This window comes from Diadema antillarum, unplaced genomic scaffold, assembly GCF_040938485.1.
Source record: "Diadema antillarum isolate AM-2024a unplaced genomic scaffold, OU_Dant_1.0 scf00000221, whole genome shotgun sequence".
Classification (NCBI taxonomy): domain Eukaryota; kingdom Metazoa; phylum Echinodermata; class Echinoidea; order Diadematoida; family Diadematidae; genus Diadema; species Diadema antillarum.
Genome location: NW_027271110.1, coordinates 488,701 through 508,640, shown reverse-complemented (window position 1 = coordinate 508,640; position 19,940 = coordinate 488,701). Strand labels below are relative to the sequence as shown.

Below are 19,940 nucleotides of genomic sequence, written 5' to 3'. Positions count from 1 at the left end.
CTCCATCTTTTCTTTCCCCTGCCTCTCCGCACCTATCCCCTCTACTTCCTATTCTTTTATCCTCCATGGCTTTACTTATACCCATCTCCCCCATCCCTCCACTCTATCTGCTTCCTTAACCCGGTGAAGACCAGCCTAAGTGTACTCGGGCAGGTATCTATGGGCAACATTTGATACAGTAAACTCAGTTCATCCTCAAGGGGATAATAACCTTTCTCAGCTATGCCCCCTCTCCCACCTTGTCCATTTCTCTTTTCCTTGCTCTCTATACGGTTCCATCCCCTTCCCCGTCAAACCTCAAACCATACCCCACCCATATTACCAACAACAGGAAAAAGTTAATCCCTTCAATTTGGAGGAAAGAACTGTGTCTTCCACTGCAACTCCTTAGCAGTGCACTCCAAAAGAGGTTAAAAAACACATATATGTGATACTACTAAAAAAAAACTGGAATAACTTCTTTCTCATCAAAGAAATGATTCAAAGAAATGACGACAATAAAAAGACTACAAAAAAGCATGTTTATATATTCTACTGCATGTTCCAAGCAAGCTACAGTGTTTTGTGGTTGACATCAGCATCTTTAGCATGTTGGAACATTCATTTATCTCAGTTTATAACTGTAAAACTAGAAATTCTTGCATGCATGTTTTGCTTTCTGTTCACACACATTGCATGAGGCAAGTTATCAAGATGGTTTTAAAAATAGATTGAGACGGACCCATTTTTGTATCGCAATGCAATTTGCAATAATTATTTGTGTGGGTTTTTTTTTTTGCATTGCACTGCAAATGTTTTTGTTTTTGTTTGTTTGGGGTTTTTTTTACATTTTTTTCCAGGTGTGCATGAACAGGCTTTTTTTTTTCTTTCCTGATATAAAATGACTGCCAATCATTATGCCAGTGCATTTTCTTCTCCTTCCAAAATAATTAACAGAGATTACAGAGAACCATGTTTTGTGAGATGTGCTTACAGGCTGAGGCATGTACAAGATGTTGCAGTATGAACTCACTATGGGTGCCATGTGGTATAACGTACCCTCAGCTCTCATTTTCACAGATATTCATCACCAATAATCAACTTAAGTTTGATGTTTCACAAAGCATGAAATGAACTTGTCTCAGCCATATGTTCGCTGCACAGCTCACAAGAGCTCATCAACGATGCACATTTTTAGCTCTGTTCACAGATATTGAAAATAAATTGAATTACAATATGCTTTGGTAGATGTCTGTAGAATAATTTTTGGCTGCTAAACCTCTGGCTTTGTAGACAGTCAATGGCACTATGGAACAAGCTGATTGTAGGGCACAGCAAATTGGTGTCGTGTCTGACCGGAATTCCAGGTCTCCGCTACGTTTGGTGGTCTCTTCTTGAAAACGAAAGGCGGGAGTGGGGTGAATGGATTACTCTGCCCAGCATGAAGTCTCATTCCTAGAATTACGGGCAAATTAAGCGTAATTACGACATCAACGTTACCGGTGGCGAGTCAATATGGATGATGCTGCTGGAGTTACATAAAGGCATCTTGCACTGGGTGCAAACGTGGGGGAGTATATGATGCAATTTTGGAAGAGAGTGGATATATAATGAAGGTGCCAGAATGTTATATCATATATAATTCCATTTTCAATTTGATGACAGCATGAAGGTCGCATGATCCACTTCATATGTCTGCTTATGAGGATATTGTCAGGGATAATGTCTTCCACTGATGCACTCCTTTGTTTTTACCCTCTCCCTATATGACCACAATCTTTGCACCGTCGTACCTCAATCCCCTGTTTACAACTCCACCAAGCATACATGTTGTACAGATGGTAGTGTTTACTGATTGGCCACCCCAATATGCAGAAAATTGTCTCCATCTCAGACATGATAGCGTCTTCCTTCATCTTCAACTTTCTTATTCCAGCATTCCATTTTACTCCTCTTTCTTCTGAATTTCTTTCCTTGTTTCATCTTTTTTTTCCTTTCACCTAGGAAGCATTCCTCCTCTTCTCTTTCTTCTTCTTCTTTCCTTTTTTCTTTCTTTTTCTCATTCTTTTTGTCCTCCTTTCTCCTCCATGACCTTCCCTTCTTTCCCTCCTCCCCTTCTTCATATTCTTCTCCTCTTCCTTCTTTTTCTTTTCCTTCCTTTCATTCTCCTTTCCTTCTCTTTCTTCCTCTCCTTCTTCTTCTTGATCTTTGCCTACAATCAGGCACATGTAGATCTTTCTTAAAGCATTAACCAAACACTCTTGAGGATTTTTAAAGACTACGTCCAAGATCAACTACACTATCTATTTTTTTCTATCTCTGTTTCAGACCCATGAATGTGGCAGTCAGCACTGCTAAATTACCGTGTAAGGAATATATGGCTTGCGCAGATGACAGATATATTTGCACGCACAAAATGATCAGCACGATAGGAAACTGATGGAGATGGACTCACACACAGAATATGAAAAGCAAGAAACAGAAAGAGATATAAAAAGAATAAAGCAAGAAAACGTGACAGCATTAACCCTTTAGTCACTGAAGATGATGTTCATAAATGGCCTATGGTTCACTGGAAGATACAGCATAGTTCTTCTCATTTCGCCAACATTCGAAATGATATGAAAGAGCTCACTGCATGCTTATTTTTGTCTATTATAAAGTTAAATGTTTATTTGAAACCCTATTAAGCCTTTACCAAGAGAATGGTGTATCATGGAGGTAATTCTGACATACAGTACATTTGTTGACTTTTGACCTCTTTCAAATTACATAAATATTCTATATGAAAACAAAAGCTGGTAAAGCATAAAACTATGAAATAAAATGGACTGGTGACTTTGGGCACTGAAGGGTTAAGGATCAAGAGAAAAGACAAAGAGAGAGAGGGGAACACTGCGAGAATGAGGGCACCATGGAAAGAAACAACACAGAAAAGCTTTTGGGAGAGAAAAGAAAGAGTGACATTGACAGGGAAAAATAAAAGAGGGAACACATAAGTGAGAGAGAGAGAAAGTCAAAAGTAAGAGAGAACATACAAAAGAGAAGGGAAGTAAAATAGAACCCACAGTAAGAGAAATAGAACAAAAAAGTAAGAGAAAACACAAAAACTAGAGAGAGAAAAAAAGTAAGAGAGAAGACAAAAAAGATAGAGGAGAGAGAAAAGAATAAAGAGAAAACAAACAAAAGATAGACAAAGAAAGAATAAAGAGAGAACTCACACAAGAAAGAGTAAGAAAGGGATAAAAGAATGAGAAAGTGAAAGAGAGGAGAGAAAGAGGGAAGAGATACATCAGATCTTCATGACAGATTTTTATGACCTGTTTAATAGTTTACCAACTAACAGCTGATGGTCATTTGGAGAGATCTCTGAGGACAGGAAGCAAGGAAGGTGCTGTAAAAATCCTATCCCACTGCATTAGGACACACTTACTACAATGCTCATATACCTGTCCCATGCACAGCAAATATCCCTTTAAGAATCTTGGTTTTCACTGTGTGCATTAACTCACTGTGTGCAAGATTTAAAGGGAAACTATATTGCCATGGCCAATTTGATTTGACAAGAAGGAAACAGCTACAGTCTTTTCCATTGAGTTACAAAATAAAATTGTATCGCTTACTTGTCTATTTATTTAGATACAAAGTTGATGTTATCACAATTGTATCCATGTTTTGTTGAAACTTATCTGATTCAAAGTTCCTTAAAAACACACCAACTAATGCAATGAATTATTAAACGACCGCTATTGCAAGATTTATCATAGGGCTTCTGTGGGGTTTGTGTATGGACATACGTAATATGTTTGTGAAGATATTCATTTATAAATGTCCTTAGGTTATAACACACTGATTCACTGTCATTCTGCCATACACTTCATTTTCTTCTGCTTCAGTACATGTTATATGTAGGCCTACCTATAACTAATGTCATTTGAATAGCTGGGGGGCGGGTATACAATACTCCAGAATAATAAATCATTCACAATTTCCTATCTTCTCCCCCCCCCCCCCTCCCCCTTCTCTCTCTCTCTCTCTCTCTCTCTCTCTCATTCTTTCTTTCTCTCTCTCTGTAAATGGATTTCTTGACTAGAGAAATGCGTATGACATTTTTGAGAGAAGAATAGTGGTATCTCTGAAATTCATCCAAGGTAGAGCAGAAGAACATGCAACAATTAGCAGTGAACCTGTCACACCTACATGCTTCTGTTTGAACAGCTTCCACGGGTCAGATAATATGCTTCACAGAAATCGGTGACAACGAAGACACTTGTTGCAAACTTAACACACAGATCTCTACCGCCTCGGGCTGTCTGTAGCTCACTCGATCCATTTTTACCCATAATTGGTCATCAGAGCATGCATTAGCCATATACTTGCCTTACATTGATAACTGGGATAACAGCTTCAAAGTGTAGCTTCGCCTCATCAGATAAGAAAGATATTGTTGCGTCAGTGCTCAGACGGCATTATGCCATGCAGATGTAAGTGGCAAACAATGCAATTTATGAATTGTAGTGTTAAATACAGCACTTTTGTACCCAGCACAAACATACATTCTCATAGCGTTTGTGTTGCTAGAGTACATGCTGTCATATAAACACAGCCTACATGCATTTTGTTCATCAATATTGCCACAATTATGTAATTAGCAGCAAACTTTCACAGAACAGTCAAATGTTAGTGAAACAATGTGATGCTAACACTAAACAGTAGACATTCCTCCTGCCCAAGCTAGCCCTCTTTATAAATGAAAAAATAAACTGAATTGAATTGAATCTTTCCACAACTTGTATTCAAAGATGGATTCTTATTTCAAAAAGAAGGGGTAAAATCTGAAAATCGACCTACAAGTGTTATGAAGTCACAATGTGTGTAGATGGAATATTCCTTGAATTTTAGTCTCTTTTATGGAAGGTGATATTATACACAATATCATTCTGAGTCTTATCTATTTTTATCTGTTGTATACTTATTACAAAACACCTGTATACTGATTATGAACCATCTAAGTTACCAAATATAATTTCCTGATGACCATCTTTCCTTGGTTCAATTTCTTGACTCTAATCTTCCAAATAACATATAATTTACCCCACTTTAATCTCGCAAATCTGCATCAGAAACAGCATCAAAGTCAGTGTCCATCAGTTATGAACAAATTTTTGAAGAGAAATCAAATTTGCAGCTTATGAGATTAGGATATATGCAGAATCTTATACAATCAATCAAATCAGAACACTAAAGTGCTCCAGCTTTCAAAATGCATTCAGAAATTCAGATTCCAACAGGAAATAGTCAATGAGGACATCAATCTTTTGATTTAATTACAAAATACCAAAGTATGTATTTTCAGCTAAATCACCTAATGTGGTATATTTTCTCAGCTCATGATCTACGACAACAGAGAAAATAGACACATTTGTTCTATCATTCACCAGCCTGTCGAAATTGAGGCACATTCTTCTGTACGGTACAACTGTCTCATCAAGAATTTGCATGCAAGCACTGTACTATACATGCAACACCACCTCCGGCTGTTTATAGACAAATAATCCAGCTATTTGTATGACTCTAAGTCTCATTTCAAGGACACACGTGGGCAAGCTTTGTTGACAGTGGTGGTCTGGTTGTGCGGCTTCTGCATAATAACCCCAGAGGTCATGCCTAATGACTGTGCTTCCTAATGAGCCGTTACTATAATGCGCAAATTCATATCTATTGTATTACCATATTTTTTTCATTCTCAACTAGCTTTAAGAGATTGAATGAATTGCCCAAACTCTTTATTTGGATGATATTGGTTGTCATTCTTTTGAAAATGTGATTGACGGTAAATCAGTCACTGTTGAATCGGATTGATTTCTACGTGATAGTCTACATGTTGTATGGAGATATTTGCTTTTTCAGTGCACTGAAAATGTCAACACAGTTTTGTTACAATGGTGTTCTTAAACAAACAAAAATCCTGCAACAATTCATCAACATAAGTGTGCCTTGTTTCAATCCAAATCTTCTCTTCTTGGACTGTTTTACTTAACTCGTTCCATTCGGGAACCTGGGAGCCTGTGTATTAAGTCTATGGGGATTTCAGAATTCAGTATGAAATGAGTTGATAGGGTACTAGTAGCAGCGAACACAGCATGCATGATTTGCAGGCATATTATAGTAGATCTATGGTGTTGTTGATGTCCATGCCATGCATTGTTTCTTGAATTTTAGCATTTGCTTCTCGCAATTCTACGATCACTGGTCATACATACTTCATACAGTAATACTATTTTTTGTCAATCATCAGTCCACTGGACTTTTTCCACTTTTGGTTACTCTGTGACAACTGCAATGTCCCACTGGACCGAGGAGCAAGTGTCTTTGTTAATTTCGATTTGGAGGGAAGACTCAGGTATTGAAAGTAAATAGGATATGATAAAAGAAATTACTTTGTGTTACCGAAAATTTGCTAAGTACTGGTCATCATCCTATGTTGCCAGGGCAACGGTTTCCCACCAGTCAAGTGATTTTGGCAGTGACCAAACAGTCCGGGGAAGCGCTGGCTGGTGAAGGAAAGTAGCCGATATTGTGAATAGCAGGAGCATGACTTGTCCCTTCCTCCTCATTGGGTATGTACAGAACCATTGCAGACATAAAGTTTAATGGCAAAGCCTCCGTCTCTTTATTGAGATGTACCCCAAGCTGCCCTTGTTTCATGCAATTTACATACAGATGTGAATGTTAGAATATCGAGATAAACCAAGATACAAACACTGTATTCGTGAGATGTCAGGGCATAGGGTGAGCTGAGTGCCCTGTGAGCACATCAAGCTAGGTACAAAAACAAGCAGCCACCGGCGAACGTACAGAACTGCAGCTAGCTGCGATGGAAATTTTGTGTACGTAAACTACCTTCAAACTGCGCACTGAGCAGAGAAAAAATGTACAGTACACGAGCGTCAACTTCGGGCTAATTTCCCATGCGGGCTGCTTTGGGGCTGTTGAAGATGCACATTTGTGATATCGGGCTATTTTCCCCAAGACATAGAATAGCACGCAAATTCAAAGTTTGGTCAGATGAAAACATACCTAATGTCTATAGATGTATTCTGAACCCCACTAGATCTAATCTAAGTCAACAGTGAATATTAGAATGCAAAACAGAAAAAAAAAAATCAAATTTATACCCTTTCTGGGACCAGGGGCATTCAACAGTGTAGGCAACACTTTGGCATTTCCTGTGCCAGTCATTACCCATCGCCACTGAAAGCAGTAAAGGGTTTTAAAAAGATAAAATTAATGATACATCAGTCAAAGCAATATGAACATGAATGCCATGCAAGTAATTTGAAGGTCAAGGCAGCTCTCTATGGTATGGTATCTTTGATCACTTGATCAAATTGTTATGGTCCATTACCCTCATAAAAATTTTTGGGTTTTGCTGTTAGTTAGCAAAGACGAAACATGCAGTCGATCCATTCATTCAACGTCCAAATATAATTCATTCAAGAGTAATTCGTCTTTAAATTTCAGGTAATTCTGAACACTCCATGAAGCAAATTCCTCTCAAACCATCCAAAAGCTGTCAATTTCCTGTTTACTCTGCATCGTGATTTGTGTCTGCCTTCCACCTCTCCTCCCTCTCTCTCATCTTTCTTTCTCCCTCTCTTTCCTTTTCTCTGTCATCTCTCTCTCTCCCTCGCTTTCCCTTTCTCTCTCATCTCTCTCTCTCTCATCCTTCTCTCTATACCTGTATCTATATCACTCTTTCTCTGTCTATCTCTCTCTCTATTCATCTCTGTCTCCCTCTCTCGTTTGTTCTATCTCTCTCTATTTATCTATCTCTCTCTATTTATCTATCTCTCTCTATTTATCTATCCCTCTCTATTTATCTCTCCCTCCATCTCTCCCTCTATTCATCTCTTTCTCTCTCTATTCATCTCTATCTCTATCTCTCTCTATCTATCTCTCCATCTCTCCCTCTATCTATCTATCTCTCCCTCTCTCTCTATCTCTCCCATCCCCACTCTCTCTCTTTGTTATCTCTCTCTAAAATAATTGAAAGATTATTACTACAAAACATATAGCACATATTATATTCATATATTCTCCAGGCCATATAAGTAATGATCAGGGAATTATGAACTGATACAAGTCAACATGCATTTGCAATGCATCTATAGTCCCTTTAAGTGGGTTTACAGGTTTACTCAGCACAAGCCTGCATCATAGTCACTTGGCATGACGTGCAAAGATCCCTTTTTGTGTCTGGAAGGGAAGACTAGGCAGGGATCCTGGACGCAATCTCGAGGAGATGGCAAACCACCCAGAACGGGAAACCGAAGACATTGTAAACTTAGCAGTGAGGGCATGACGAAGGGGGGAGCTAGGCAGTAACTCAACACAGACCCCCGGTGCCGCATGAATCCCGGCTGGAAAGGGGAGATAGTTTCTGCAATTATTTCAGGGACATACATATCACATATTCAATCTCTGCGCCTAGATGACCCCAAACCGACCTCCATTGATCGGACGCGGTGTGGCGAGTGGCACCGTCCGTGCTGTTCGAGGTGGTGATAATTGCATTGATATGTGATCATTCTCGGCGCATCTTCAACTCCTTCCTTGCCAAATTCCATTTTCTCTTCCAACTGTTGATATCTTAAAGTCACACCAATCTTTTTCAGACTAACCACTGCTAAGAGGGTACACAACATCTGATTTACTTCAAATTTTGACATCAAATGTTAAAGGTCCTGTTTACCTGTGGGAGCAGTGATTCAAAAATGTTCAAGATATCACTTTAGATGCATATGTGTAGGTCAGTTGTATCACAAAACATACTACAATGTAGAATTTTGCAATAAAGCCTAAAATACAAGGAGATATCACTAGTTTTCTCATTAAACCACAACTGTAGCAGTTTAGTCTGGAAACACTTTAATTATAACTATTTTCACATTTTGCATATTTAACAATACTTAACATCAATATACTAGTTCAAATTTTTACATTGGTCATTTCTATTCCTAACTCACATTTTAGAACTATTTGGAAGCACTATTGCTGGGTTTTTGTTTCATCTGCAAATGATGAATTATGTCTTGAACCAAGACTTTGAATTTTTGTAAAATTGAATTATAGAGTGGCACAATCAATAAGCCAATGATTTCTACTTAATTTTTGGTCATCTAAATGACATTCTACAGACATAAAATTTCCTTTTGACAATGCCTTATACTTCAGTTGTCAAATCTTACACATTAGAATCAAGAAATGTATACTTTATGTGTGTCTATGTGGAACTGATACTTATGTACTTCTTAACTTGATATTAGAAGCCTGGAGGAATTAGATATGATTATTTCTCCTTCAAATGAGCATTATGCCTTTTGTAGAGCCTGCAGCGACTCTCAGACATAATATCACGGAGCGACATCATTATTTTGTCATGGTAACCATGGCAACCTGACAACAGGAAGCCACCTTGTACCTGATAGGAATTCAATTAGACATGAAATATACTCCTGGGCCAATACTAAGCATAAATCAGTTTGAATTAGTATTCAGCATCACAGACTTATAGCAAGGTGCATTCGCTCTCTCCCTCTTTCTCTCTATATGTGTATATTTATATCTCTATGTTTCTCTGCCCCTCTCTATTATATTCATGTGTATCTTTATATATTTCTCTCTCCCTCTCTCTCTCTCTAAAACATGTGTATATATCTATATCTCTCACTTTTTTTTCTCTCTCTCTCATTTTTCTGCATTCTTTCTCAAATGTGTGTCTCCCTCATTACTCCTCGTAATGGTCTCTTGTCTTATGTACAATCTTTTACCAATTGTAACTATAATTTCTCTCCCTCTCTCTCTCTCTCTCTCTCTCTCTCTCTCTCTCCCATTAATCTCTGTAGATGTATTCTACAATCTTCCTATCTTCCTTGTCATTCATGTACTTCTATATGAAGAGTTTGATCACAAAATGAGTTAACTACATGCTTGTTAATTTTAAATTTTGAGGAGGAAAGCTGCTTTAAAAATGAAGAAAAAATAAGAAAATGTGGGATACTTTTATTGATCACAATGTCATTCATATCCTTTGTTATGTAACAAGTAGGGTATCACTGGAAAGGTTTTATGTTGCTCTATATGATGATGGACTTGTGATAGAATGTTTAGATATATGGTACTTGATCCCTTTTGTCATCAAACTCTCCAACCTATCTCTACATCTTTCTTTCCATCTACTTACTAGTCATTCATTTACATTTACGTATGTCCATGCATCTCTGTATATGAAGAGTTTCATTGCAATAATATTTGCGATTGACAATGCTGAAAAGCAAAAAAAAAAAATAAGAAGAAGAAGAAAAAATATATGGTACATTTAATAATAACTTCAGAATATTTTTTGTTAGGTAATGAGTACAGCATCATTGAAAAAATTCAACTTTCTCGATTCGATAAGGACCTTACTTTTAAAAAATGGCATTCATCTCTTCTTCTTCTTCTTCTTCTTCTTTTTTGCATTCAAACTCCTCTCATCTACATAATCTATTTCTATGTATAGCTACATGTAATCCTTTTTAATGTCTTCAAAGGAGGCTGAAAAAGTCAGACCACTATGTTTAGGGATTATCACTTGCTCTATCACACACTGACGTGGGATGGGATGGGAGGAATCAGACCCTTGACCGCCATGACCAAATCCCATGGGTGCTTGACCACTCAGAGTTTGACCAGTACAGGTGCCAATGGGTTAAGACGAGGGCATATGCAGGAACAAGTGGTCAGAGGATGAGAACATTACGGCCAGGGCCGGCACGCCGGGCTTCCTGGGTAGTTTCTATCTCGCGGAGCGCAGCGCGGCGCGAGCGTGACCAAGAGGAAATCCACTATTTGCACGTTGAGGGTGGGGCACGACCGCGGTCTGATTCAACAACCCGCTGTCCTGGACGCGATCCAAGCAGTCACTACACAGCACTACAGTACAACTATAATTGCTTGCCCCAAAATATACATTCACAGAGGATATGCATACAGTGACTATATCTCCCTCTCTTTCTCTCAAAATCCTCTCTCTCTCTCTCTCTCTCTCTCACATACACAATATTCTCTCTATATATATATTCCTATATCTTTTCTCTTTGGTCATATTTTCAGTATCTTGTCCCCCTCCTTTCAATTCTAAATCTGCCAAAATCTCACATCTCTCTTTTCTTGTCTCTCTCCTTTGTCTCTTCATTCCATTTTTTACACTATCTTGATCCTCTTTTGTTCTCTACCTATCTCTCAATCCTTAACCCATTGAGGACGAGTCCCGAGTATACTCGGGCAGGTGTCTATGGGAAATGGGTGTTGTAGCAAAATCAAACCGTCCTCAACGGGTTAAATCTCTTCTCTTCAGTCGTATATTTAATATCTCTTCCCTCTCCATCTTATTCTGTTTGTCTTCTTTGTTCTTGCATCTCTCTCCCTCTCTCTTTGTTTTTTTATCAGTCAAGCTATATCTTTAGGCCAACAGGACTATAAGACAAAATAAAACCAAACCAAAAAAAAAAAACACACACACATACACATACAAATAATGATTTATGTTTCACACCATTGCCCTAGAGAGTTTTTCACCTATTGAGTCAGATATACTATGAGTATTTTCTATGGAGATAATCTCCACCTGGTTATATTATACAAACAGACAAAGAGTGAGTCAATATCTTCTTCAGATCAAACTAGCAGCAGAATGGGCACTAGTAAGTAGCATGACTTTTGACACCCTTCCGCAATATCTTGACAGCCTAGGTTTCATTCCTTTATCAGATAAACATTTTGTTCATCCGTTATGTAAGTCTTTTCTTTGTGTCATTGTTCTAACAACATTCTTTTGCTATTCTCTATGCCATTTTACATGTTTACATGGATACCTAATTACATCACTGGATATATCACTTGTGGTTCCACTTTAACATTTTAAACATCTTTCTGGCAGCATTTTTGGCTATATCATCTCCTGCAAATTTCGTCATCCTTGCCTTTTCATTTCTCAAGGTTCAGCCAAGGTTTTATACATGTGGGCTTAACCATGTCTGTCTCTATGTAGGTCCTTTGTTGATTGCATTTCATAAATTGGTCTTTTCTCGCCATTCTCTACTTTAGTCATATCTTGTTTTCCTTCTTCCCTCATCATCTTTCCTTCTTTTTGTTACTTCAATGTTCGCTACATTGATGGAATACCAAATCCTGCCATGATGCAAAGGAGATCCTGTATTTGTAAATTGTAATGTCAACAAAATACGCACACTGTTTAAAAAACAACACATATTTACATGTTTTCACTGAAGGAAAATAAATGAATGAATAAATGAATCAATGTTTGAATGAATGAATGAATGAATGAATGAATGAATGAATGAATGAATGAATGAATGAATGAATGAATGAATCCATACAAGATTAAAAGGCAAAGAGTACTTTTTCAATGCTTTTCCACTTCTGAGGTTGAGTGAGCTTTGCAGAATCCTGATGTTTATGGGGGATTTACTACCCATCCTGCTGATCTCAGCTAAATCTCTTTCTGAAGTCCCCAGCTTTGCGCACTGACAAAATTGATTTTGTCATCGTTGTTGCCTTACTACGGTCAGAAATGTAGTGGTAGCTCTAACGCAGAAAGGCAAGGCATAGATATGTAAGGTGTATTGATAATCAGCTGGGCATTTGTACTATATGTAAGGAACTTTGCCAATGTTCTTTGGGGTCTGCACTCACGTTTTCTTTATTCACGGCCTTTAAAGTAATCATAGTCTGTATTGAAATTAAATACAATTGTTGTTCTGCTATATGTTACTATTTTCTTTAGTTAGTGTTGATATTGTTATCATTTGTATCACTATTGAAAGTATTATCATTACTATCATTATTATTATTATTGTTATTATTATTATTATTATTATTATTATTATTATTATTATTATTAAGATCATTATATTACTATCATTATCACTATTGAAGCTGCTGTTACCATCTCATTATCATATCAAATCACTGCCATCATTACTATTGTCTTTATCACTTCAATATTAAACCTAAGTTATAGATATATGGTCAAGCAATTTAGAGCAGTATTCAGATTATCAAATATTTTTAAAAAATCACAGAATTGATGCCCTGATGTCAGAGCTTAGAGTTTAAAAGCATGAATTATTGGAGACTCCAAGTTAATGTCCATGTTTTAATGCAATTGGACTCTTAACCCACTGAGGACAAGCTGATTGTGCTATAACATGCACTTTCCATAGATACCTGCCTGTAGTACATTACTTTCCCATAGACATAGGACTAGTCTTCACCAGCTTAATATGGAAAGCTTTATATGGCTTTTCAAGAATATAATCAGGGTTGCACACAACCCATTTTTTTTTCTCCTGGTCTGACCTGTCTGTCGGACAAGTAGGTAACCAATTTTTTTTCTATTTTTTACTGGTCCAATAGTCTATACATTTCATGTTTGTAGTACTGGTAGTTGTTTACAAAGACTGCAAGCTTTAACAGCCGCTGCAGATTTGTTATCACAACATTGTGATTTGATGGCATTTGCGATATTATCCTGTACCACGAACAGATAAAGCTAATACACTTGTTCGCTTACAGTAACAGATTCAAATAATGTGTGCAGGAAAAAAAAAGTAAGGTAAAAATGGATGCATTACTACCAAAATCACATTCATGTAATATTCATATACATCATACACAGCATTTTCAGCTCTTTTTGTCTCTCCTTGTCAGCATCACATACCATCATCCCGCATCATCTCATTCCACCATCTCTCATCGCCATGGTAACCAAGATGCTGATCCCTTACCCCCAAGGTAGACCACAGCGGAGGGAGCATCCCCAAACTTATTGGTGAGGCCGTTCCTGGCTCCGAGGTGTTGGTACGCCCTCAGGGTCAGCACGCTGGTCTGACCGTCAACGGTCAGCGACATGACCCCTGTCTCAGGACTGATGCTGAACTCCATCGTGTGCCATTGGTCATCACTGACCCTCTCTCCTGCTGTAATGCTGCAAATGGTCAAAAGATACACGAGGTTAATGGTCAATTGATTCTAGTTTTGCTAAAGACATCATCATACATAGAAACAGATATGTAAGCATCTTAAATGGTAGGAACTTTTGGAATAGAATGGATAGCTGAAATTTGATATTTGGTGTCTGAATTACTCACCAAAACAAAATGTTGGGATATGTAAAGCACTTGTTATTACCTACAACTCCAAAAACCATTGATTGGTTATCCTTGTATGTGTGTGTGTTTTGTTTTTGTTTTTTTATTTGCTTATTCTTGAAATCAAGAGTTCACTGCAGGTATTAAAGAATAATCTGCAATTGGCACCATGACATGAAACATTTGTTTTTATGCCAAAGGTATATATATAACTTTGTTTTAATCAACAATATCAAAACAAAATAAGTGAGTATAGATTTGTATATTTTGTAATGCATCCATCTTCTAAATGGGCAATCTATCTAAAGGCCTCAGAATAAATAGATACATATGTACAAGTTGTACAGAAAATGTGAAGAATTCTCCAAGTTTCCTCCCTGTCTTTCAAATCTCTCTTCAATAATAATGACATCACTGGAGTTCAGTATAAAGTACTTTCATTCAAATTTAAAAGATGAAAATATATCAATTCATCCAAGGAATTTCATTGATAATTAATCAATGCTGCATCATTTTTTTTTCTTTCTTAATTTATTACAGCATTTGAGTGATATGATTCACAATACATGATATACTAAAAGTGCGGAACAGGTATGACAGGAAACCAATTATTAGTTAACTCCCTGATTGTTGACTAAGAATGATGTTTATAGCACATAGATCTATTCTGTTTTACTTTAGGCAATACTGGAATTAAAATATGTCATGTAGGGGCTCACAAAATGTCTAAAAACTATTATTTTGTCCTACCTATTGACTATTTTGACATCTTATTTCTGTCATAATTGTTTGATGTAATAATATTCAACTTCAATCATTCAAATCAGGAATGATCTGAATAAGCTATATTCTTTTTGCTCTCCTCTGTTAAATCTGCCTTTTCAAACTCATCTCTTTTCTCCTTCTTTATCTCTTTGTATGTATCTTCCTTTGACCCAAAGTGTAATAATGTTGGGCACACAAATGCCAAAGGAAAGTAAGCTACAATAAATTCCATATATATGAGCAGTGACATACATATATATTTTTCTGTCTATGCTTCATCATTTTTGACAGCACAAAACCTGCTGAAGTTCATACTTGCTAGCAGGTTCTTTGTTTTTTCACCCTGCATTGAGAATATACTAGCTGACCTGCCTTTTACTCACTCTATTCCATCCTAGCCAAGATGTCTTAGTGGCTCATCATAAACATAATGATGCAGGGTCATACAGTTAGGGGATGATACTTTCATTGTGGGGAGAAGAACCACACTTACTGTATTGCACTTTAAACAGATCAGTCAATTATTAACACTTTAATGCCTACAGATGTTTGTGTGTGTGAGGGTGTGTGTATGTGTGTGTGTATTTATTTGTGTTTCTGTAAGCAAGCATGTTAATGCCTACATCTATGGGTAGGTGACTACAGCTTGTGCAGAGTATGAATATGAGAAAATTGTTTGAATTACTTGTCCTTGGTTCATATCAGACACACACACAAACACACACACACACAAACACACACACATATCATTATAATCTGCATGATGTAAGAGGTGTCTGTCTGTTTTTGCATATGCTACAGTGTGTGTGTATGCATGATATGAAACTTACATGATGAGAAAAAAAAATAATATTGGATTGCAACATGCATTTATGAAACAAATTGCAAATGTTAGTCAGAACAACTATTCTTTTACATGATTCAATTCAAAGGGATGGTACACATTAGGGGATTCAGGTTTTAACTTTTTGCAAGATAATTAGATATCACTTATATGAAATATCAAAGAGCATACAATTCTAAGAGGAATTAAAGTTTATTTGATGAAAATTGGTTTTGAAATGGCTGAGATATCCCAAATCAAAATGGTCCTAATAAAAGGTGGGACCCACCTTTTTTAGGGAACACCATGTTTTACTTTGGTTTGGGGATATAGGCATTTCAAAAGCAATTTTCATCAAATAAACTTTAACTCCTCTTGGAATTGTATGTTCTCTGATATTTCATATAAGTGGTCTCAAATTATCTCGCAAAAAGTTAAAACATGAATCCCCATCTCAACCGATACTGTACCATCCCTATGACTTCTATTGATGTAGTTTCATGAAGCTGCCTCCTTTCACATAGACCTAAGTCTCCATTTTGGAAAGTTTACATGTTGATTGTTAACGACATCTCCTTTGAAGGAGGTGGTTGCAAGAACTTCTTATATGTAAGGAAGAGAAATTTTATCATTATAAATACACACATACTTATGTGTACATACACACACAGAACAGAAATAGAGATAGAGAGATAGAAAAAGAGATTGAAATTCCAAGATAATTATATTCTCCATCGCCCATCATAGATTCTGAGGTCTCAGAGTAGAGAGAGACAGCAGCACAATCTCTTTCCCTCTCCTCCCGACGACGACGAGCCGAGCTCTGGCTTTCACGCCGGGCTGAGTGACACGTCCTGTGACAGAGCCAGGTCCAGGGCTTGGATCTCGACTGACAGGATGTGGTCTCTTTTCATCTGGTCCTGACTCAGACCCTGACTCATCGCCCTCTTGGCTCTAACCCCCAACCGGTCCAACCTTCACCGGGAGGGCAAAGGTACTCATGGGTGCTTGCTGCCCGCACCATGTGCTCCACTCCTTAATCGGATGTACCTCTTGTTACACAGAGGGCTTGTGATATACTATCTTTCAACATGCATGAAGGACTTATATCCCTTGTTACAATGCATATTTCATAACCCCGATAAAACTTCAGTTAAAATTCAGTATTAAAACAGATAAATAGTAATCAACTCAATTTACAACTCACATATCTTTCAACACCACAGTGCTCAAACTCAGCAATGAAATGCACTAAAGTTTGGCTTTATAATACAATACCTTTTTCTTGTATTTTTAAATACTATGAACATTTAACTATCAGACTGAAACTTTAAAAATTTTGCTGGCAAAGAGTGAATATTGATGACAAATGACTATGCTTTTGGTAACTAGCACTTTATGTAGTTGAATTGTTAAAGGATACGCTATAAAACACAAGCAGAAACAAAAGCTTATAAAAACACATTTTTAGTGCTTGGGCAGGATAGACTTTCTAATCTGGAACATTTTTTTGTTGTTGTTCTCACATTATTACAATGCAGCATCATTCTTTTGAAAAGCTTTATGAGGTGAAAAGGAGAATGTGTAATGTACATGTACATTGTAGCTTAACATTCAATCATTTATGCAATGATGAAGGGAGTATTTCTTACTTCACAAAAGTGTATTATTTCAAAAGTAAAGTAAGGTCACTTTGTCTCAAGCAATTTAGGAAATTATAAAAATCATGTTACAGCATTTGAAGGATTAAGAGGAAAATTTGAAAGAACTTTTATATTCTTTCTTATAATTCACATTCACAAAATTTTAAATGTTTGCAGTCATTTTGTACCAAGTTCAAATATCATTTTCAGATGATATATATCTAGAGTGGGTTCAAAGGAGAAGTTCTGCTTTTCTTTCACTGCTTCTTGGCATTTTGTTCCAAAGCTTTTAATCACATATATCAAACATTTTGATGCCATTTGACACAAAAACATTTTACTCACATATTCTTTATAATGTGTCTGCAGGGGGGGGGGGGAGGAATTCCCAACCATGTTAACCAAACCTTCCCATCATTACAGCAGAGAATGGCAGGGAAAGTGCTGCATCCTCACGCTGAGTCAGGATACACAAGATTGTTCTACTTAGAAATTTTCCACAGTAGAGGAAATTGGAGCATAGTACCTGCTGCAATTAATTTCCATGTGTGCGGGGTTTTTTTACTACTCTTCTCAAAGTTCTTCTGCAAATTGCAAAATCATCATCTGATGTTTTTTGTTGCTGAATCATGGGCTGAATTTAATTCACCCAACAAAGTTGCAGTAATACTAATAGCCCATGAGTACATAAGATTCATGTTTAGGGCAAATAGTTTGTCTGCTATAAGACTTGAATAGAATGCAAACTGAAAGTAATGACAAATGTCAGCCATATCCCAAAACTGTAATGTCTAGGTTACAAGCATAATTCATTCTTTGCTGTAAGAATCACATATTGTTGCTGTGCTTGTTATCATTTGTTTTTTTCTAAAGAATTTGAAGCTAAAGCAAAGCTGCCACCTCTTTATTGCTTCTGGGTAACAACTCTTTTGACAAATAAGAATTTCTGCCAATTGAGGAGCCCAACAAGAATTGCTGCATGAAATATCTTCTTTTTTTTTTTAAAGATAACAGTTAGTCATATACATGTAAGTGTTCAAAATCAGGGGGAATTAGAATTGATCAGTAAAGTATATTCGAATGGCATAATCAACCACCTGCACTGCTATCTGTCTTACTGATAGGCCTACTGTCTACAAATCCAGCAAGACATGGTCTTGGAGACTGAATACCTCACAAATGAACCATTGCTGAAAGAGCTATACTGTCCAAATGTGTAATTATTAATTACATTGAGGTATTTTTAATGAATTATGATAATTTCACAGTGGTATGACTTTATTCTGATTTCACTGGTCTCACCCTATAGTCACATTTGCCTCTCAGTCTCAGTTTAGATATTATTGCATGGTGTAGATAACTGATTTCATCCTTTAAATCACCTTTGCATGCCATGCACAGTGATAGCACACCCAAACAATCCTCTCTTCAGCTTTTTCTCCTCTCTTTTCATTTGCTCTCATTTAGATCTGTGTTTGGTTAGTCACGGTTATTGGATTTATTCGATAAGGTTGGGTAGGTAAATAGAGACCCCTGTGTTAATGGTGTGAATCAGATAAAATGAATGTGCAGCCAAAAATCATGACATCACAATGGATAAAATGACATTACCTTTCGACTACCGTTTCGTAGTAGTGGGTAGCCCTGATCCTTCCCGATATAACTTGCAATATGACGGCATACTTATCCACTTCGAAATTATACTTGGTTTCATTGTCGCGCATGTAATGGTGGGCGAAAAGAAGCGCGTTGCTCGTCACCGTACGAAACTGGAGCGATATTGCCTGGATCTCGCCGGAGGGCATCCAGGGAGGGTTGTAGAGCACGTACGACCGCTCGGGATCGTTGAAAGTTAGTCCGCACACCGAGTTTGCGAGGAAGAATACGACGCCGAGAACGGTCATCGACAATCGAACTCCGAGATTTCCGTGGAGCGATATCCGATCCATGGTTGGGGAATAAGTGCTCCGAGTGGCAGCCAAAATGAGAATGAGAGGAGGAGGGGAGAGACACACTCCACAGGCTAAGTTCGTCCCGCGTTTCACTAGCTGGCAAGCGATAGTGAGGAAGCGCTCATTACGGACTGAACTCACTCAGGCAGTCAGAGTGAACTTCAACTGACGAGAAACTGCACGCCTACATTGTAGAGGACATTATAAGGCCATCATATTGGTATAGGCCTATAACGCACGAGTGCTCCTTACTGGCGTTGTGACTGTGTGATTGGTTTAAACAATAAAAAGCGCTCATAAGAGATATTACCGTCTTCCGCTAAGGGAGAAGTTACGGAAAAGCGCATCATGATCGCTGTGTATAGTATAATCAAACCATTCTGATTGGAATTTCGTAGTATACACCATCCTCCTTGCCACCATGAACATAAGTGGGATACTTTCTTTCGGTTTCTTTTTCCTTCAACAGGTGGCAATATTTCGCCCTAATATTTACATCTCCTTTCTCTTTTTTTCTTTCTTTCTATATCTCCACCATACACTGCTATACACACAACATTGC

General features: G+C 37.4%; 1 protein-coding gene across 1 annotated transcript; it reads right to left on the bottom strand.

Annotated features, from left to right (window-relative positions):
• Positions 1–1,285: 1,285 nt before the first annotated feature.
• LOC139724566 (axotactin-like) lies at positions 1,286–19,375 on the bottom strand. Its single transcript, XM_071635697.1, has 3 exons — positions 19,038–19,375; positions 13,833–14,032; positions 1,286–1,434 (listed from the first exon to the last, which is right to left on the bottom strand). The coding sequence occupies exons 1-3, from the start codon at positions 19,373–19,375 to the stop codon at positions 1,286–1,288; spliced, it is 687 nt and encodes a 228-aa protein (XP_071491798.1).
• Positions 19,376–19,940: the final 565 nt, after the last annotated feature.

Coding starts and splice junctions, on each gene's coding strand:
- LOC139724566 (XM_071635697.1), bottom strand. CDS start 19,375: ATGGATCGGATATCGCTCCACGGAAATCTCGGAGTTCGATTGTCGATG. Junction 14,033..19,037: donor TACGAAACGGTAGTCGAAAG/GTAATGTCATTT, acceptor GACCATTTGCAG/CATTACAGCAGGAGAGAGGG. Junction 1,435..13,832: donor CGCTGTGGTCTACCTTGGGG/GTAAGGGATCAG, acceptor CCGTAATTCTAG/GAATGAGACTTCATGCTGGG.